We start from the raw sequence: 12,427 nt of genomic DNA on the forward strand, positions 1-12,427 counted from the left end.
TGTAACTCTAAAATCACCTTTAGAACCAAACATAATAATTCAAAATCACTTTTAAATATTTGAAAACCACTCTAAAAAGTTTGAACCAAACATAAATTTGATAGTTTAAAAATCAATTGTACCGAACTCTCGTTTTTCTAATATCACTATTCCAACTATCAATTCTAAACACAGTGTAAATCATACACCAAGAGTTTAGAAGTTGGAATATCTTCCTTTAAAATGATTTTTTTTATATATATAAAAGAAAAAAAATTGGAATTATTTTGTGATAAGGAAATGGAAGGAAATGAAAAAAAGAAAGGGAGTAATTAATAGGAAAGAAAAAAAAAAAAAAAAAAAAAAAAAAAAAAAAAAAAAGAGAAATAGAATAGTGGAGAGGAAAGGAAAAGAAAGGAAGTGGCGTAAGAGTGTGGGTCCCAGGGGACGTGGTTCCATTCAAGTGTGCTCTGTTTTTTGAATTGCTACAAATACCCTCTTCCCCTTCCCCTTCTCTTTGCTAAGCCCCATCAGCTTCAGCCTCCTTTCCTTATTTTTCAGATTGATTCCAATCCTCTCTGTTTTTTCATATCATATCATATCCCAACACTCTGTTTCCATTATGAAGACCCTTCACCATTACAAACAGGGCATCCCCACCATTCTCCCTTCTTCAGATCTCCATTCCCCCACACTCCCTCCCCCTTCCTTGAGAAGAACTCTCTCCGCCGACATGTCCTCCACCAAATGCTTCTCCTCCATCAGGAAAGTCGCTTCTTCCCAAGCATTCTCTCTCCCCAACCACAACCACGACCACAAGATTCACGAGTCTCGAAAACACCGGGATCCTGATTCTTGGAGTTCAATTCTGCTTCACAACTCTGTTTCCGATCCTCCCAAATCCACTATTTCTGTTCCCTATGTTCATCCTCTTCTCAAAAAAACTTCTCACTCTCTCAGTGAAATGAGTCTTCAGATTTGCACCGAGAGCCTTGGATCTGAAACTGGCTCCGATGCCTTCTCCTCCTCCGAGGATGGAGACTTCGATGAACTGATGGCGAAAACAGAGTACCCTCATATACATACTTCTGAATGGAAGCCTGTCAAGTTTGGACGTATAAAATCGCCGCCGAGGTCTTTTCCGCCGCCGATTTCTTCTCTTAATTCCCCCGATGGTGCGTCTGTTTGCATTCAGTCTCGCCGGGAAAATGGTCGATTAATTCTCGATGCTGTCTCTGTTCCTTCTCGGAAAAACTTCCGTGCCGAACGCCGTGATGGCCGTTTAGTTCTCTCTTTTCTTACAACTCCGGCGAATTTATTGGTTCAAGAGGAAGAAGATGAGTTGGAGGAATTAATTGCTAGGGAGTTTGAGGAAGTGAAAGAATCGGAAATTGTTGGAGAGAGAGACGATGAGAATGATTTGGAAGCCGAGGAATTGGAAGTTCCGATGGAGAAGGTTCCGAGATTGCCGAGCTCTCTTATGAACTTCCACCGATTACCATTGATGGTGAAGAAGCCTGATCGATTCATCAATCGGAACCCGGCATGGCCGAAGGAAAAGAATGCTTCAGAGACACCAACTCTACTGTCACAGTCTCTTCCACCGCGTCCGCCGTCACTCACGGCGGCGACGGCTGCCGGTTCCCTGAATGCATACGAGTACTACTGGCGACCAAAATCCACCGGAAAATCAGCCGGAATTCAAAACCCAATTGGCCCACAACAAACTCAACCTATCCATAGCGTAACCCGCAAACTTATTTCTTCAAACAATCAAATGGCGGATGAGAAACATCAATTTTCTATTCTGAGAGGAAACAGAGGAGATTATATGGTTCCATTGTCGAATGGTTGTAAAGTGCCAAGAAGGTCTGTTCTTCTCCGGGAGCCCTGCTGCATTGCCACCACCTGAGCCACCGCCGGCGTTCACCGGAAAAACCCATATCCTAATCTCCATACATATTGATTCTGAATTGTTAAATCTCAGCCATTTCTTTCCTATTTACCCAAAAAGCAATAACAGAGAGGCTATCGAAGAAGACGATAGAAAATTATCTCAAATTAGCAATTAGAAATTAGAAAATCAAAGGGGGGGGAAAAGAAAAAGAAAAAGAAAGTGACCCCAAAAAGAGAGGGAAAAAAAAAAGTGTACATTATGATTTCATTTTAAGTTTGTGCGATCTCTCAAAGCTGAACAAAATCATAGGCTGATCTTTGACCCACTGAACTGTTTTCTTGTCTGTCCCATACATTTTGATGGGTTTTTTTTTTTTCTTTTCTCAAAATAACTTTTTTTTCTTTTTCTTTTTTCCTTGGTTATGATGATCTAACCAATGGGGTTTGAGTATGAGTCTAGTCTGTGTCAATTGATCTTCCATTTTTGCAACATCATAATCCAACACTGATATGGGGTTGCTTTACTTTCCTACTAAGGTTTTCCTTTTGGATTCATAGTGTTGTGAATTCTTATTATTACATATTTATTATACTAATGCAAATAATATAAATATCTAAAACTTCAAATCCTATTTTTCTCTACCCTAATTACATTCATCTTATCGATACGAGCATAGTTGATAGAAATAAAATAAGGACCAAAATTCTCTATTCTTTCTGTTTTAGTTCATTTTGGTCCCTACACTTATAAAATTGGTTTGTTTTTGTTTTTATACTTTCAAAATGTAAGTGACCATTTTAGACTCTTCATTATTATTTTTACTTCATTTGTAAGGGATAAGAATGTTCATTTTTTTAAAATTCAGATACCATAATAAACTAAAGTTGAAAGTACAATAACCAAAATGAACATTTTGAGAGTACATGAATCAAAGTATAGTGACTAAATTTTAAAAATATAGAAATCAAAATAAATTAAAGAAAAAAATACAATAACCAAATTAACATTTAAATCAAATATAATTTATCGTCTACGGGATTAAAAAGTACAAATCCCTCAACCCACATAGTGTTTAACTCGGGAAAAAAAATTGCAATGATTTTGCTTTGCTTGTCAACATGAAACTCAACTCATTGGTAAAATTAGGAGTGTTCATGGATTGGTTGAGTTGAGTTGAAAGATTTTTTAGACCCAATCCAATTGTTCGGGTTGTAAATTTATTCAATCCAAATAACCTTTGTTGAAAAATGAACTCAATCCAATCCAACCATGAAATATTTGGGTTGGGTTGTTCGGGTTAATCGGATCATTTATTTAAAATTTTGTTCTTAAAAGAAGAAAAACGTAAATATGTAAAAATTTGATTTGATTATTTTCATATATTGAATTAAGATTAACAACTTAATTTCAATTTATATAGTGAAAATTTTATTTCTAAAGTACAAAGAAACTACTTTTAAAAGTTGTTGAAGAATAAATTATTCAAAAAATATTGACATTAAATAAAATTAAAATTAATATATGTATAAATAATTGTGTTATAAGTAACAAAAATATATATATTTAAGTTAATAATAAATTCGGATTGGTTTGGGTTATATTAGGTGAACCCATGAACCAACTCAACTCATAAAATTTTTATTTATTTGAATCCAATTCAATCCAAGTGAATTGATAACTCAATTTAAACCACACGAATTGGATTGGATTGATTGATTTTCTCGTGTCATCGGATTTTTTAAATATTCCTAGATAAAACTATCAATACTAAACTTAATTGTAAATCGAGTTTAATGTCGAAGTAATTTTTGTTCTACCGATAATATTTGAATTAACATGTGTTAAGTAGGAAGTAAAATCTCAAGTTTAAAAAAATGTTAAATTTCAAAATGAAATCAATATTTGTCAAATAATTAAGGATAAAGCACAATTGTGTGTTTGTAAGAGCTTAAAGAAAATATGAAAGTGAAATGTTGAAAATGGCTACGCTTAATTATCGCTCAAAAATATGAAAAGATGATGCTTTCTTGAGGTGGGCACTCCGAATTTGAAAATATTGACAGAAAACCCAACGAAATCAAAATTGATTTGAAATTAAGAAATTTACTAAATTTTCATCTTAATTATTGTAGTCAAAAATTCTTTTTTTGGTCTTTTTCAATACAAAAACTTGTCTAATCACTGCAAAGAAACGTAAAGAAAAAATCATCTATATATACCCCTTCACTAAGCAAGCAAGTTAAAGTCAATTGCATCTCTAAACCAATAATTCCATGATCTAAAATCCTTTACTTTGCAAGTCTATTCAATTAAAATCTACCGCTAATAATTTCAATGACTAAAACTTAAACCATTTTCCAAAAAAATAAAACTAAATTTTGTAATGGGTGAATTAAAATAATAAAATAATAATTATTAATTGAAACCCAAAATGATCTAAAAAAATTTAAATTCTAAACTTGGCTCAGCTTATACTCTTCGTTAGACACTATTAGAGGACTAAAGACTGTTACTTAAATTGAGACTAAGTGTGAAGCTTACCTTTCTAATATTTTATATTAAAAAGAGAGGAAAATTGACTCAGAAAGATTTCCATGATAATGAGAATACTCTACATAGTAAAGTAAAGAGTTAATATATGTCCTTTTTTTTTTTTTGAAGTTTATACGATAACGAGAATGTAATTTGCCACATTATCTACTAAAATCTAGTAGATAATGTATGGTGTCCTTGCCATCTGAACGAACTCAACGAAAACCCTACACCATCAATAAGAACATGTTCGCTATTGTTCAATTACCGTATATATATTATAATAAAAGCCTTACTCCATTAAAAAAGATATTAGGATGCCAATATAGTAGTAATCATATTAGCACTAAGAGAAAAATTGATGTGAACGTTAGAAAAATGAGGTCAAGAGTAAAAGAATAAGCTAGCATAAAATACCAAGATGAAATTAATTAGAGAATTAGAGTTGAGTTATAGTACGTTTAGGAGTGATTTTAAAAGGGTTAAATTCATTTTTATCCCTTTAAAATCATTCGAAAAATATGTTTGATTCAAATCATTTTTATTAGTACGAAAAATATAAATAAAAATATAAAATTAAATATTAATTTGATCAATGATTATATATATATTTTAAAGTGATTTTAAACCCAAAAAAAGTGAATTATTTCAAAATTCCACCGTAAAGACGTTTTTGTTGGTGGAGCAGGTACAAGAGTTACATATGATATAACTTTTTTTCACCATTTGAGATTATCTTTCAAATTCTTTGGGCATTTTCTGACTTGTAATGATACTTTTCTTTATTTAAATTAGAAATAAACAAGCCAAACAAGTATTTGCATTAACCATGCTTTCGTTTTCTAATATTAAAAATTAAATGACGACCATCATATGTGACTCTCACTTTAATTGATAGATATAATAGATATAACATAATATGTATTAAAATATTTTATAAATTGAGAGAGTTCTAATTAATTTATTATTAATTTTACTATATAGTTTAATTTATTACATGCAAAATTTAAAATTTTAATCATTAAAATTTTAATTAAATGGACCAATACTGAAATAAACATAGTTCAATTGACATAGTAATCATACTATCAATCTTGAAGTTAGAATTCAATTCCTCCTTCTCACATATTGTTAAACAAAAGAATTGATTGGACAATGGACCAATAAAATTCACGACGATAATCGTTTTTTTCTTTAAATAAAATAGTTTAATAACTCAAATTAATGTCAATGCATTTAATAAGATATAATAGGGAAGTAAACTATGTTGATTCATTCCTTCAATTTTAGCCCTTAATAGAAAGTTTTATTCATTTCTAGGAGAATATTTCTTAGAAACCTAAATTATAGGAAATACCTTTCAACTTTGTACTAATTTATTTTAAAATAAACACCTCTAAACTTTTCTTCTTTCATTTCCTCTCTCTCCATTGCTTCACAATCCATGACAAACTTTCTTATTTTCCCTATGTTTTCCTCTATCTTATTCAATACCCTCTTCTCTCTTTTTCAATTCTCCAATCTCTAAAATGTCCCCTTCAATTATATATATATATATATATAAAAGAGAGAGACAAGTGAAGAATTTGGGACAAAACTTTGAGGACAACTAGTAGAAGGAAAAAAAGGGAAACATGTGCATTACTAAATTTATAGCAATAAAGATTTTGTTGTTCATTTCAGTACTTCAAATTAGCCTATTTATTGTCATAACTTAAGAAAGGTTCCTCATGATTGAAGATGATATTCTTTGTTGGCCCTTATTGTATTTGGCGACTTATCGTTTTGCTAAATTTTGAGGAGAGATTTTGATTTGGGATTTTAAATATTAACTTGAAATTCTTGGGTTGTGTTCATTGCTAGAAAAATTAGTGTAACAACTGAACACATAGGAGAAAAATGAGGGTCTATCTATATGGTGAGAAAAATAAAAGTATCTGTAAGAGTTGTTTTCAAATTGGTCCTTTCTCAAATCAAGATAACTTCAAAAAAAACAAAAATTAACCATACTAACGATAAGAGCATTTTTAAGTATTCTTTTCCTTTGAAAGATTAAGGATAGTAATGTAACTTTTGAAAGTTCATAAGTTCTCTTTAAACAAGATACTAATAGAGTAACGGTTTCGTCCATATATTCATAATAATGACATTTTTCATTAACTTTTTTTTTTTAGTTTTAAGGATATTATTAAAACTTTGAAAGTTTGGGAATATTTTTTAAACAGACTATTAATAATTTCCATCTAAAACTAACGGTAAGAGTGTCTTTGAATATTTTAAAAAAGTTTAAGAATATTATCAATTAAAAGTTAGTTTTTTTTAATTAAAGTATAAAGTTTAAGGATATTTTCTATAATTTAATCTTTTTAAAATGAGTATTTTCATTTTTGGTCAAATTATTCTTTTTCTGACTTATGAAAATGGTCAACTTGTTCAAAGAAATTATTGGACCAAAAGTTCGAAATCACACCCCTCAATTATTAAACTCAAAGAATAATTTATAAAAAAAATAATAATAATAAAGAATGATGAACATCTTGAATATTTTTAGATTAAATACATAAATAAAAGTTTAAAATGTGAGGTTGAAGGATATGGCAGACTCACGCGGCAAGTCGAAGTGCTCGTTGTCGTTTGAAGAGGTATATGGTTGGACAGTAAACGATAGTGCTAGAGAGGTAGACGATAGTGTCAAGAGGCAGACGATAGCACATAGACAAGGTAAACGATAGCGTCAAGAGATAGACGATAGCATTTGGTGAAGGTAGACGATGACGTCTGAAGGAGGTAGACGATAGTGTCAAGAGATAGACGATATCGTGTAGACGATAGCGTCAGGAGGTAGACGATAATATCAAAAAAGGTAAACGATAGGTTCAAACAGGCAGACGATAACTCAGATGGTACACAACAGTGGCAAGCCAACTTTTCCTTTATAATTTCTTGTCTATTGAAATGTACATAAGTGATATATTTATACAACATGAAATCCCTAATTTGGGAATGCAAGAATAACTCAACAAAACAAATGGTTAGACACTTTGTTGTAACCATCTTGTTCCTTTGGTAAATCCTATTCTTTTGTTAGAGAGGCAAGACTGTAATTTATGAAGTCTTGCACTGTTGACGGAGTTGCTGGGTGGATTTTCCGTTAGTGACGTGGCTGGCTGTGTTGGCATCCTTAACATCCCCCTTTAAACGAGAGGGTAGCTCTACTACACCAAGTTTGGATCGAAGGTGGAAGAACTGTGAGTGTGTTAAGGTCTTGGTGAGGCAATCAGCGATTTGGTCGGAGGATGGTACATAATGAACATGACCACTGAGGACTTGATCACGAACAAAGTGAATGTCGATCTCAATGTGCTTGGTCTGCGCATGAAACACCAGATTGACGGCTAGAGCACCAGCGCTGAGGTTGTCACACCACAGAACTGGAGCCTACTTATGTTTGACACCAATCTCAGACAATAGTTGTTACACCTAGATGATTTCTGCAGAGGCATGAGCAAGCGCTCTATATTCAGACTCTGTGCTGGACCAGGCGACAATGGATTCTTTCTTTGAGGACCAGGAGACAAGATTACCACCAAGGAAGATGCAATAAGCAGCAACTGATTTTCGATTGTCTATGTTGGCTGTCCAGTCGGCATCGAAGAAGGCCAAAACAGACAGGTCAGACCCATGTTGAATATAGAGGCCAAAGTTTCGAATGCCATTCACATATCTTAGTACTCTCTTCACCGCTTGCCAGTGAATGTCCATAGGTTGATTTAAGTACTGACTTAGATGATTAACCACATCATGGTGGTTAAGTACTGTAGGACGCCAATCGTGCTCCGATAGATATAGGGATTGTCAAGAGGAGTGCTATCGGAGATGGAGAGTTGCTTGTTTAGAACACTCGAAGAGGTTGCCGGTTTTAGATCTCCAAGGTCAAGGCGGTGAAGTAAGTCTTTGATATACTTTTCCTGATTCAGTAGAACTCCATTTGGAACAGTGTGCAGTTGGACTCCAAGGAAGTAATGGAGTTAGCCAAGATCCTTTAGAGCAAACTTGGAGTTCAAGGCTGTTACAAGCTTGTTGATTACCTGCGGATTGGTGCCAGTGATAATTACATCATCAACATATATCAGTAAGAGTATCAAGGCTGAAGTGCTCCGATATATGAAGAGAGATGTATCAGACTTAGCATTCCGAAAGCCCCAGCTATATAGTGTTGTTTTCAGTGTGTTGTTCCAGGCCCTTGGCGCTTGTTTAAGGTCATCTATGGCCTTGAGTAAGCGACAAGCATGATTTGGTAGTTGAGGATGAACAAATCCTTGCAATTGGCACATGTAAACTTCTTCATCGAGGACCCCATTAAGGAAGGCGTTATTGAAATCTAACTGTCTCAACTGCCACCCTTTGGATACAACAAGGCTAATGACGATCCAGGTGGTGGACGCCTTTACCACTGGACTGAATGTCTCAAAGAAATCAATGCCCGGGTTTTGATGGAAGCCTTTTGCTACGAGGCATGCCTTGTAGAATGAAGCCATTAGGACTTCGTTTGATTCTAAATACCCATTTATTGCCAACAACGTTCATCGACGGTGACAAAGGAACTAAAATCCAGGTCTGATTTTTCATCAGTGCTTGAAATTCATCACTCTTCGCTTTGTTCCACTACGTGGTTTTGAGCGCATCACTGACTCGGGTAGGTTCGGTTAGGGACCAGTATTTTTTGGGTTTGGGAGGACAGTATTTTGGGTTTGAAGATGCCTGCCTTTCCTCGGGTAATCATGGGATAAGTAGATACGGGTACAGAGTATGGGACAGTATCGGGTGAAGACTGGGCAGTGGACAATGAAAGTAAATGATCGGTGGGTTGGACGATAGGCGATGGTGAATCAGGTGGTAAATGATCAGAGGGTAAACGATCGGTGGGTAAGCGGATGGAGGGTAAACAATCGCTGGGTAAACTATCAATGGGTAGACGATCGGTAGGCTGGACATTACACGATGAGGGTAAACGATCGCTGGGTAAACGATCACTGGATAAACGATCGGTAGGTGAACGATCATTAGGTGAGCAATCACTGGGTAAGAAACTGGTGGGTAAGCGATCAGTGGGTTGGACACTAGACAATAAGGGTAGACAATCGTTGGGTAAACAATTGGTGGATAGACGATCAGAAGAATGAGGTGGGAAGGTTGGGCTATCTGTAGAGTTATTAACTGGTGATTAGGTGTGGGTTGTTCTGATAATTAGTGAGGGTGAGGTTGTGTACGTAGAGGGCATAGAGTCACTGTGCGGTGTGTCCTAACTGAGGGGCAGCGGGAAAACCGGGTGGACGGCAATTGCTTGCTTAGCTGGTCTGCAAGCTGAAGAAGACACCTGACAAGGAAAGTTAGTTTCATCAAACACAACATGCCAATAGATGAATAGCCTACCATTGGGGTTGAGACATTTATAGCCTTTATGATTCATAGCCGAACCGAAGTAGATGCACTTCTCTGTGCGATAGCTTAACTTATGTGAATTGTAAGGTCTCAAGCAGGGGAAACATGCACACTCAAATATTCAAAGCTCCTCAAACCTGAGCTTCTTTTTTAACATCACTTCCATTGGAGACTGTCCATTTAGAACAGGGGTGGGAAGGACATTAATCAGCAGAGTTGAGTATAAGAAAGTATCCCACCAATGATGTAAGGGAAGATGTGATTGGGCTAGTAGGGTTAGCCTTGTCTCCACTATATGTCTGTACTTTCTCTCAACCCTTCCATTTTGTGTTGACGTATATGGACAGGTGTATCTGGAGGCAATGCCAAGCTAATGACAGACTTTGTGTATCTTGACAAATTCTCCACCATTATTCGACTGTAGGGACTTGATCAGTGTATTGAACTGAGTTTGTATCATGGTGAGAAAGTGTTGAAAAGCTGCAAGTGTGTCACTTTTTAACCTCAGAGGATAGATCCATGTGTACCTACTGTGATCATCAACAAAGATAGCATAATATTTGTACCCATCTATAGACAAGAAAGAAGTTGGACCCCACAAATCAGTATGTATAAGTTCAAAGGTTGCAGACGCTCTTAAGTTAGAGTTAGAGAAGGCTAAAGAATACGATTTGCCATAGCTACAAGAATCACAAAATTTGAGCTCTTCATTAGATAACATAGGGAGATTACAGCCTTTGATAATAAATTCTAGTGTTTTGACGAATGATGGCCAAGCCTTCTATGCCATGTAACCTTAGACACCCTATGCTTCAAAGATATGCTAAGAGCAGACAGATCTTTATTGTTGTGCACTATTTGCGATGGTACTCTGTTTCCTACTGGCTTCGAGCTGACTTCTGCACCTTCTAACTAATATAGTTCATCTTTAAGCATTTCTTTCATTACTGTTTGTCTCGTACCCTTGTCCTTAACAAGACAGTAATCCGTGTGAAATTCAATAAATACGTTATTGTCTTTTGTTAGCTTAGATATACTAACCAAATATTTTGCTATGGCAGGCACACATAACATATCATTCAGTTTCAAATTGCAGGCATCACTAGACAGACATGCAATTCCAACATGAGAAATTTCCAGAGTATTACTATTAGCTACAGTGACTGCTTCAGTACCTTAGTATTCAGTCGGATTGCCAAGATTGTTGAAGTCTAAAGTAACATGATTGGAGGCACCACTGTCAGCATATCAATTTGAATCAGTCATGTTTTCTTGTCTTGTTAGAAAGGGGTTACTTCCATAAGCAGTGGCTAGGGCTGTTGGGTGAGGTTGTGTATTTTTGGTCTGGTTGTTGAGGAAGGGTTGTCCCTTGTTTTGAGAAGAATTAGGAACAAAATCTCTGTTATACCTATTGAAGCAGTAAAACGCTATATGTCCTACCTTCCCACAGACTTGACATACAAGTTTTGTGTTGTTTCTTCCCCTGCCTCGACCTCTGCCATGGCCACCACCACCTCGTTGTCCCCCTCCCCCCCCCCCCAGTAGACTGATTGTTGTTATTGGTCTTGTTATTTTGGTTGACATGTCTAGTGTTTGTCATATTCACTGATGCATTACTGACTTGGTTAAAGCCTACTGTCATCTTTTGGTTTGACTGATGTTCCAATCTCCTTTCATAGAGGAGAAGTCCTGATTGCATATCAAGCCACGACATGTCCGCTCTTCCTTGGATCATGGCCATGATGGCATTGTACTCTTCATCAAGTCCTAGTAGTACCTGTGAAACAACAGCTCTTGGTGGCACAGGACTACCAGCTTGCTCAAGATTGTCAGCATTCATTTTCATAGTTCAAAGGTACTCTTCCATTTTCAAATTACCTTTCCTGGTTGTTTGAAATACATGTCTAAGATAATCTTCTTCAACCCTGGACTGAACACCAAAGAGTTGTTGAATGTTAGTCTACTGATCCCTTGCACATTCACATCCCATCACTTGAATGGTAACCTCTGGTGTCATGGAGTTATACAGCTAGCCGATGAGGAGTTGATTTACAGCCATCCACGCTTCATATTGAGGATTTACCTCAAGTGTTGTCGACGAGCTGGAAGCACCACTGCCGGAGCTTCCTTCTGCACTACGTGGAGCAGCTCCTGCTCCAGTCGATCCAATCGGTATGCTCTCACTGACTGCAGGTTGCAAAAACATTGGGGGACAAACCTTTTGTCCGGTCAGGTATCCTTCGAGTCGGTAACTTCGAAGAATTGGAAGCGTCAAGTTTTTCCATAGAAGGAAATTGTTGCGATCAAGTTTAATTGAGGTTATCTGATTGAGGAGTTAGTTTAAGGGTGGGCCGCTGAAGTTTGCTATGCCGAGGGTGGCTCCCAGGTTTCTTTGATTGACGTTGGTCATTATTAGCTCTGATACCAAGTTAAAATATGAGGTTGAAGGATATGCCATACTCACGCGGTAAGTCGAAGTGCTCATTGTCGTTTGAAGAGGTATACGACTGGACAGTAAACGATAATGCTTGAGAGGTAGACGATAACGTCAACAGGTAGACAATAGTGTCAAGAGAT

The 12,427-nt window shown here is 36.0% G+C and overlaps 1 protein-coding gene across 1 annotated transcript; it reads left to right on the top strand.

Moving 5' to 3' along the window:
- Positions 1 to 489: 489 nt before the first annotated feature.
- On the top strand, positions 490 to 2,504 carry LOC120088504 (protein FAF-like, chloroplastic). Its single transcript, XM_039045869.2, has one exon. The coding sequence runs from the start codon at positions 602 to 604 to the stop codon at positions 1,889 to 1,891; it is 1,290 nt and encodes a 429-aa protein (XP_038901797.1). The 5' UTR covers positions 490 to 601; the 3' UTR covers positions 1,892 to 2,504.
- The last annotated feature ends 9,923 nt before the right edge of the window (positions 2,505 to 12,427 follow it).

Source organism: Benincasa hispida, chromosome 10 (genome assembly GCF_027475165.1).
Source record: "Benincasa hispida cultivar pf3 chromosome 10, pf3_genome.v1.1, whole genome shotgun sequence".
NCBI lineage: Eukaryota > Viridiplantae > Streptophyta > Magnoliopsida > Cucurbitales > Cucurbitaceae > Benincasa > Benincasa hispida.

Bases quoted from the DNA above. Each gene is read 5' to 3' on its own strand.
- LOC120088504 (XM_039045869.2), top strand. From the start codon at position 602: ATGAAGACCCTTCACCATTACAAACAGGGCATCCCCACCATTCTCCCT.